Genomic DNA, 9,513 nt, shown 5'->3' with positions numbered 1-9,513 from the left:
CACGTCCGACCTGTGCATACCATCTCTGTCCGCGTACGTACGATGTGTCCGTACCGTGCCCGACCTTGTACGTCCGTCCATACCATCTCCGACCATGTACGTCCGTCCGTACCGTCCCTGCTCGTGTACGTCCGTCCTGACCGTACCTTGGTCTTTTTGTGGTTTTTGACTTGGCCATTCTTCTTTTTCGACTTCTTATTGAACTTAGCCTCTTGACCTCCGACCTCTTCTTCTTCTTGCTAAGTCTTTTCCGGGTCTTTTTCTCCATAATTATAATTTGGATTTTTACTCTTAGTGAGGATCATTACAGTGTTGGCCGTTCTTTGCAGAGCAGCAAACAAATTGTAAATATTGTTGTCACGAATGGGAGGTGAGGATGGAGATCGGTGGAGACGTGAGTAGGGAGGAGGTTGAGGCACTGGTTACAGAGCTAATGGACGGAGAGAAAGGAAAGAAAATGAGAGAGAAAGCAAAAAGGTGGCAGCGTTTGGCAGAGGAAGCGACAGAGCATATGCGTGGCTCTTCCGACTTAAATTTTCAGAAGGTTATTACCAAGATTCTCTTAGGCAGCAAAAGACAATAGAGACAACATAAATAAACTTAAACATAAAGATGATTACATAAAGGTTTATGTTTTGAAAAATGGTACGTGCTCTACATAATCATGAACACTAATTTGTTTTTCTATTTATAGAAAGGTTTGCTTGTTTGCTTATATGGCATATGTCGAAATCTAATATTCGTAGAGACGACGCTGTGGAGTTTTCATAGATGTCAGAATATTTTTTTTTTCACGGACCTCTGTAATCTGTATAATCAGACTCTAAACATTTGACTTATAGAGCGGGCGCCACAAATCTGACATTTAGCTTACTAATTTTATGGGAAATTTTCGCATGCGAGAATCATATGGTCTCGCCATCTCATTGTGGAGTCCTTTAATTTGTGTTCATTAAGCGACGACATACATATCCATTTTTATCCTTTCTTTCCCGCACAAAAAAAGAAACCAAAAAACGGCATGAGAGATGTCGTTTCTAGCGAACAACCCACACGGAGCATGTGGATGGTAGTCGAAATCAAATTTGCAAATGGTAGTCAATTAGGTTCTTTTAGGGCAACAGACGACAAAGGATACTACAATTAGAATCGGAGAGAAGGCTATGATTTAATTTAAAAACCAAGAAACCTAATGTCGTTACAAATTCAAATTTTGATTGAACTAACGTAGTTTATATAGAATATGTTTTCAGAACCGGTCCTAAAAGGAAAATAGGCTCAGCGCCAATATGAAGCCCAAATTACATATTGGCCATGGCCAACTTATAAAGATCTAAACGATTAGCAAATGCATGGTTTCTTAAACCTCTGAGCAAATCAACGTGTGCATTATATTACAGTGTCTTATAATATATTTTCTTATTTTTAGCAGTAATTCTTATCGCAATACCATTTTTATTTATGAAAGTAAGTAATTCAAATATTTTACCAAAATCCTATATATATCCGTATAAAAATATCGTTTTTAATTAGTTCATATAGAGGAAATTTGAAATTTTTCTTCTTTTTTGTCTTTGGATCCTCTGAAGATGTTTACAAAATCATTAACGAGTTAAACGCTATCTCACGTACGCTAAGAACCAATGCTTTCACGAATTATTGCCATATAGGGCCACAAGTCTTGGCTTTTACTTTTCGACCGACTACAGCACACTCGACTTCTAGAGAATCATAATCTTCTCTTGGCCGTTTCTAGAGGACAAAAACTCATTTTCTTATAAATTTCCTTTTTTGGATTCTCTTTTCCACATTAACAAATAATAATAATAATAGATTAATAAATACAAATAAACAAGAGAAAAAAGAAAATATAATTACCACCAATGAAGTCCATTGCCATCACCAAAATTCAAGTTCCAACAAACATACCAACATCTCCTTCTCTCCGTCTCAATACACTACAAACAAAAATGCTTTTCTCTATGCAACCTGTTGTTTACCGCCCATCTCTCAAGTGGATATGTGGTTAAGTCGATCTCGACTTCATTAGGCCATATGCTTCTACACGATCATTGTCATCCATGATATATTGTTCTAATAGACATAATCCCCTTTAATTATGATTTATGCTTATATATAAGGTGTATAATTCCATTCAATAATACAACAACAATAATAATACAATTTTCTACTCTCCGTTTACCTAAAATGCCATTTTCTTTTTTTTCGTGTGCCTAAGAATGTTTTATTTAAAAGGTAGATATGTATGTGGGTGAGTGACAATGAAAACAGTTTCGCTAGGGTTTAAGGGGCTCCTCTAGCCCTTGGGCGTTCGGATTTTCGGTTCGGATCGGATCAAATTTTTTAGATTTTAGATTTTTTGGATTGGGGTGTATAGAATCCGTTTAGAATCCGAATGTTTTTCGGATCAGATCGGTTTGGATTAATTCGGATTCGGATCGGTTTTCAATTTTTTTTTTAAATCAGAACTTAATCCGAACCCTTATATTTATTACTCGGAAATTATAGTCACAAAGTTGTGATAGCTCAGATAGCTTCAACGTGTAACCCTTAACCTTAGTGTCTCAGGTTTGAATCCTCCTACCAGCGATTATAGTTTAAAATTTTTTAGCTAATGGGCTCCGGTCCAGAAATTGGCCCAAAAATAATATCAATCTAAACCCAAATATATAAAAAATTAATTGAGTATTCGGTTTAGTGGATAACCGATCGGATTGGTTTAAAACTGAAAACCGAATCACAATTAATGTAAAAATCGATCGGTTTTTACAGAGAAACCGAAACCGATCCAAATCAGTTTTTTTGGATCGGTTTGGTTTGGTTTGTTCGGTTTCGGATTATTTGCCCAGGACTAAGCTCCTCAATGAGGGCGAGGCCATACAATTCTCACACGTAAAGATTACCGACAAATCATTCACGTGCAATGACTTCCAGTACCCGCGGACTGCAGGTAGCAGGCAATCTAACCCAAAGCTGATATGCGGTCAAGAAAAATATTATGATTGCCTAGAAGTCGAGTGTACAGTAGTCGACTAGTCGGTCGGTAAATTAAAAGACAAGACTTTGGCCCACTAGTTCTTCTATTTTTGTACAAATGCCCACTGGTCCTTCCATTTTTGTGCGAGTGCCCACTGGTCCTATATAACAATAATTCGTGAAAGCAATGTTTCTTAGGGCACTTCCATTGCACATCTTTTGGAGTGTCTCTAGATTTAAAACAGAATTAAAAAAAAAAGTTTATTGTGTAAACAGGAAAGAACTCGTGTCTCAAATATCTCTGCCGAAGCATTATCAAGAGACATCTTACTTGTCACAATTTCATTGGTTTGTGTTTATAATTTTGTTTTTTGATTTTTTGATTGTTTCCTTCCTCCTCTTTGCAAACGCTCATAGAAGACACTCATACGAAGGATGACTAATGGAGAAGGAAAACTAATAAAAAGCCGATGAAGATGTTTACATTGAACTAATATTAACTTTAATTAAAGTTAAAGTATATAACACATCTATATATACATTTTTGGAGACATTTATAAAATAAATTTTGAAGTTGACACTTATTTACAAGCATGTCATTATGTTTTTAAAAATGAATAAAAAAAATATATATATTACAAAACTAGATTTGCTATATTCCTTTCTCACAAATCTCTAACTTTCACTTTTTTTGGAAACAACCTAACAACTAATCAATAAATATTCTCTAAAAAAATAATTATTTTCCAAAATAGCAAATATCACCATCAATATTTGCGACCACTCTCCCTAATATCTCTAACTCCACCGATTTTGGAAACAACTTAATCACGATTAACATCTAATTACTCTACACATTCAATTTTAAATTTCCATCTCAAAGATCTTTTCTCTCTAATACCTGTAGAAAATCAAAACAAAGAAACAAAGTTAAATGCGTATTAATGCCTGATTCCTAGCATATTCTTTAATCAAACAGATTACAAATCTTTCATCCCTAATTAGTTGCTAACGACAATAATTACTTGCATATTTGCTAATCATAATCGACCTACTAAGGACCCTATAAATATTCTACACCTACACGGCAATTATCATCACCAAACCAACAACATAAATTTGTTCTCCTCGCAATGGCTGCTATTTTTTGTTCACTGTGACGTGTGACCCTACAATCCTAAATGAAAAGGTGGGTCTCTTATTAGTAATCCCTTTTTTAAAACATAATCTTTGTTTGTTACACATTTCTATTTTCATCAGCTTATAAAGATCATAGATGATGGAGTTCCCATTTTCATTGTGTTGTATGAGAACAAAGACGTTGTATAAACATATCTTATTATGTAAAGTTATCTTAACCAAATCCTTTTTGTTTTCTTTTGTTTTTTGTCTTTAATTTACTAAATCGTTTAATTATGCTTTTCCAATTATAATTTTCAGAAGAGCCTATCTTTTTTAACGTAACTATAGCTGGGGTCATTTTGAAATGTCGGTCAGCCATTGTAATGGTAAACATGACTATGAAACTGAATTTACAACCAATAAACGTATCCAATAACTATTTATATGTGCTTTATTGAAGCTATGTTATCTATTGGGCTATCAAATCTATATTACCTTTTTATTTACAATATATTTTTGCATATATACCAGAAAAAAAGTAAGAGCTATCTAAATGATTTTCTCCAGCGCAGAAACAAACATAACTTACCAGACAAAAAGTCATTGCTTTTCTACACTAAACAAGACTTCAAACATATTTTAAAAATGATTTAAAATATTATAGTTAACCTTTAAAAAGAAAATTATGGGACGGGTTATGATATAAATTTAAAATATCAATAATCTATAGCTACTACTACCATCGGTTTTAAATACCAAAAAGTATAAAAATTTTAAAGATACAATTTATATATAAAATAATAAAACGAGCAATCCAACAAAAAAATATACAACCTAAATAACTACAAAAACATACTCAAACACAACAAAAATATATAATCCAATTAAAACTGTAGAATCTTTTCTTTTTATATTTTTGTTCAAAAAACTGTAGAATCTATTAATAAAAATAAACACAAAAGTACAACATTTTTTTTAATAATTATAAAAACATTTCTCTGCGGTGTACCACGGACTAAAATCTAGTATTACAGTATTATCGATGAAAATGCTCTTAGCGTACATTAGAATTTTTGTAAACATCTTCGAAGGCTCCAAAAAATAAAATAAAATATATTTTTTTCTTAGAAAACTTTCAAATTTTGAAAATATTAATTGATTAGAATTTCTATATTTTATAGTGATGTAAGATTTTGGTAAAATATTTTGAATTACTTACTTTAGTAAAAATAGAAATAAAAGGTATTGCTATAAATAATTACGGCTAAAAATAAGAAAATATATTATAAGGCCCTTATATATACTATATTGAGTGCACAAGAGGACGTTGATATTTGCGCAGAATTTTAAGAAACCATGCATTTGCTATTTGTTGGGAACTATAATGTAATTTGGGCTTTTCATATTGGTGCTTAGCCTACTTTCCTATGAGGATCGGTTCTGAAAACTTATCCTATTTAAACTACGTTGGTTGAGTCAAAATTTGAATTTGTAACGATATTAGGCTTCATTGTTTCTAATTTAAAATGTATTTGATAATGAGTGGATGTCTATGTCTCATCTCATTTCTTATGTGAGATACGTATTTCGATGTCTGTAACATCAAATGCTCTTTCAATTCCTGTCGGTGGAGCATCCATTAGAGAAGAAGAAGACACGAAACATAACGAAAGTGAAGAAGCTTCATGAGCACTGATAGTCTGATACCATAAAATTCGATAAACACCTCTCTATTTCTTTTTGGGCAAAAAAAATCGGACGTTCCGAAAGAAGTATAACAAGGATTTGCATAATTATATAATTTAAATATCCAGGCCCTACCAAATATTTTGTGGTGATTTCGTTATGGTCCATATAACAGGATTGTTTACGCATGCAAACCAAAGGCTTGGTAATTTTCTCTCTCATTTTTGTAGTCTTTATATACTACCAGCTAAAATCTTAATCACGTGATTTGAAGCATTACCTTCACGAATTTATTGACATAGGGCCACAAGTCTTGGCTTTTTTTTTTACCGACGGACTACAGTTCACTCGATTTAGCTTGTAGACAATGTTCTCACACGTGACAGATTTGTCGATAATCCCTACGTGGGAGAATTGTATGGCCTCACCATCATTGTGGAATCCTTTAAAGCCTGGTGAAACTGTTCCCATAGTCACTCACTCACATACACATCTACTTTTTAAAAAACTTTTTTTGGCACACGAGAAAAATAAAATGGCACCTTGCACCGTTCTTAGCAGACAAAAACCACATGTAGTTTGCGTGCCTTTCGCTGCTCAAGGCCACATCAACCCGATGCTGAAAGTGGCTAAAATCCTACATGCCAAAGGCTTTCACGTCACCTTCGTCAACACCAACTACAACCACAGACGTCTCCTCCGTTCCCGTGGACCCAAAGCCCTCAACGGTCTTCCTTCTTTCCGGTACGAGTCTATTCCTGATGGTCTACCCGAGACAAACGAGGACGCCACACAGGACATCCCTCTCCTTTGTGCGTCCACAAAGAAGAACTGTCTAGCTCCATTTAAGGAGCTTCTCAGGCGGATCAACACAGCAGAGGATGTTCCTCCGGTTAGCTGTATTGTATCGGACGGCACGATGAGCTTTACTCTTGATGCTGCGGAGGAGCTTGGAGTCCCGAATGTTGCTTTGTGGACAACTAGTGCTTGTGGATTCTTAGCTTATCTACACTTCCATCGCATCATCGAGAAGGGGTTATCACCACTTAAAGGTACATACAACATTCTTTTTTCGTTTTTGATGAAGTATATCATGAATTATACACTTAACTAGATTATGACCAGCAGTACACTATGGGGCAATTTTTTTTTTTTTTTTTTTTTTATCAACGTACTATTTTAATACTAGTTTTGCTAATGTAATATTTTGTTAATTTTAGTAATTTAGTATACAATTCGTGGTATACCGCACAACAATTTTTGTTTAAAACAATCTTAGTTAAATCAGTTTGATTCGAGATATTTTATATTGGTTTTGTTAAAATAGTAAATTTAAGATTTAACCCGTATTGAAGTATCATATTAATGATATTTTATTTTGTAGTATTATCAATTCAATCATGTAATGTCATATAACCCATCATGTAATATAACTCGTTTGTGTTATTTTGAAAATTTAATATGTTTAAATATTCATAAGTTTTAAATTTTTTTATTAAGTTTAGATATATCAGTTATAAATTATAAACTTCTTAAAATTCTATAATTTACTATATACGGTAAATTTACTATATATGTAGGTTGAACACACACTTTTATATTAATTAAGTAATATATGTTCGTTTTAAAAAATTCAAATCACAATATATGCAGGAAAAAATATGCATTTTTATTAACTTTATGCATTATATGACAATTCACTATATTTAAATTTTTTTTAAAAAAAAAAAGATGATGGGAGAATAATTTTTTTAATACGGAATAAATCTTCTAAATATCTATATTAATTATAAAATATTATATATATGAATATTTAAAATATTTTAATTCTGTTTGGTTATAAGGATAGTAGAGAGAATTAACTAACCTTGTTTGGATATGAATATAAGCATTAAATGTATTAAATGTAAAAACTTTCCAAAAAGTATTTTTGAGCAAAAATTGATGCAAAAATACTAGTATAGATAATTTAAACTATATATGATACCTTGAATAGAAGTGCATGCAAATATATATTTATATACTCCCTTTCCCTCTGTTTCATATTAAGTGTCATATATATACTCCAACCGTAACTCTTTTTTACGCTGATTTAAACTGCAGTATTAGTGTAAATTAAATGCATAAAAGTTTGCATACGGTGCTTAATTTGTGATAAAATCATTTTATTTTTTGTTCGTAAATATATCGAGGTATTAAATTAATGCTAATATAATGGTGGTTGAATGGCAGATGAGAGTTACTTAACCAAGGAGCACTTAGACACAAAAATAGATTGGATACCATCAATGAGGAATCTAAGACTAAAGGACATCCCTACCTTCATCCGAACGACTAATCCTGACGACATAATGCTCAATTATTTTGTTGATGAGACTGACCGAATCAAACGCGCTTCTGCTATCATTCTCAATACATTCGATGAGCTCGAACATGACACCATCCAATCTATTAAATCTATCATCCCTCAGGTGTACTCTATTGGACCACTCCAACTACTGGTGAATCGGGAGATGGACAAGGATAGTGAGACTGGAAAAATGGAAACAAATTTGTGGAGAGAGGATAGGGAGTGTTTGGATTGGCTCGATACTAAATCTCCAAACAGTGTCATCTATGTTAATTTCGGAAGCATAACAGTGATGAGCGCGAAACATCTCGTGGAGTTTGCTTGGGGTTTAGCAGCAACAAAGAAAGATTTCTTGTGGGTGATCAGGCCGGATTTAGTAGTTGGTGATGTGGCTATGGTTCCACCAGAGTTTCTAATAGAGACGGCTGATCGAAGAATGTTGGCGAGTTGGTGTCCTCAAGAAAAAGTCCTTTCTCATCCGGCAGTTGGAGGTTTCTTAACACATAGTGGATGGAATTCGACTTTGGAGAGTCTCTCCTGTGGAGTTCCAATGTTGTGTTGGCCGTTCTTTGCAGAGCAGCAAACAAATTGTAAATATTGTTGTGATGAATGGGAGGTGGGGATGGAGATTAGTGGAGATGTGAGGAGGGAAGAGGTTGAGGAGTTAATTAGAGAGCTAATGGATGGAGACAAAGGAAAAAAAATGAGAGAGAAGGCAGAAGAGTGGCGACGCTTGGCTGAGGAAGCGACGAAGCATATGTGTGGTTCGTCGGAACGAAGTTTTGAGATGGTTGTTGGCAAGGTCCTTTTAGGGGGTAGAGAATAATTATAAAAATATGTTCTGCTATGAAAAATGTGTTATGTCATACATATAAATATGTAATCATGAACAAGTATTTGTGTTTCTACTTTTATTTTATCGTTTGTACTTTATATCTTGAGTTAGCAAATCGACAAGTAAACCTATACGGAAGAAATTTCTTCTATTAAGATATGGAAAGCTTTTGCATGTATATTCTTATAATATAATATAAAAATCTTAATAAGTCATTGTGTACAAGAAAAGTTTCATATATCGTTCTAAAATATAATAAAATTTTAAAACCGTATACTACGAAACGCTTTACGGTAAATTCGTCACAACGCATAGAAGTTTTTCTATGTTTCTTCTTCACTTCTATCAAATTCCTTAAATTTGTCAATTTTTTCTGCTTTCTACGTACACTTAATCACCCTTCTTGAGATTGAGATGACAAATTAAAGAAAGAGTATCATCACATCATTTTTGATTATTCAAATCTCATATATTATCTTTATATATACATTAATTATATTACTTTATGTAATCCCTTTAATTA

General features: G+C 33.2%; 1 protein-coding gene across 1 annotated transcript; it reads left to right on the top strand.

The window, feature by feature from the left end:
- Positions 1–6,286: 6,286 nt before the first annotated feature.
- On the top strand, positions 6,287–9,090 carry LOC104776357 (UDP-glycosyltransferase 85A5-like). The gene is made up of 2 exons (XM_010500405.3): positions 6,287–6,857; positions 8,038–9,090. Exons 1-2 carry the CDS (start codon positions 6,341–6,343, stop codon positions 8,979–8,981), a joined length of 1,461 nt encoding a protein of 486 aa, XP_010498707.2. The 5' UTR covers positions 6,287–6,340; the 3' UTR covers positions 8,982–9,090.
- The last annotated feature ends 423 nt before the right edge of the window (positions 9,091–9,513 follow it).

This window comes from Camelina sativa, chromosome 3, assembly GCF_030686135.1.
Source record: "Camelina sativa cultivar CO46 ecotype springtype chromosome 3, ASM3068613v1".
Taxonomy (NCBI): Eukaryota; Viridiplantae; Streptophyta; class Magnoliopsida; order Brassicales; family Brassicaceae; genus Camelina; species Camelina sativa.
Note: the sequence above shows the minus strand (reverse complement) of the source record. Positions and strands in the feature narration are given on the sequence as shown.

Excerpts from the sequence above, each read along its gene's own strand:
- LOC104776357 (XM_010500405.3), top strand. The coding sequence starts at position 6,341 with ATGGCACCTTGCACCGTTCTTAGCAGACAAAAACCACATGTAGTTTGC. Across the intron at positions 6,858-8,037 it reads GGGGTTATCACCACTTAAAG|ATGAGAGTTACTTAACCAAG; the intron begins GTACATACAACA and ends GTTGAATGGCAG.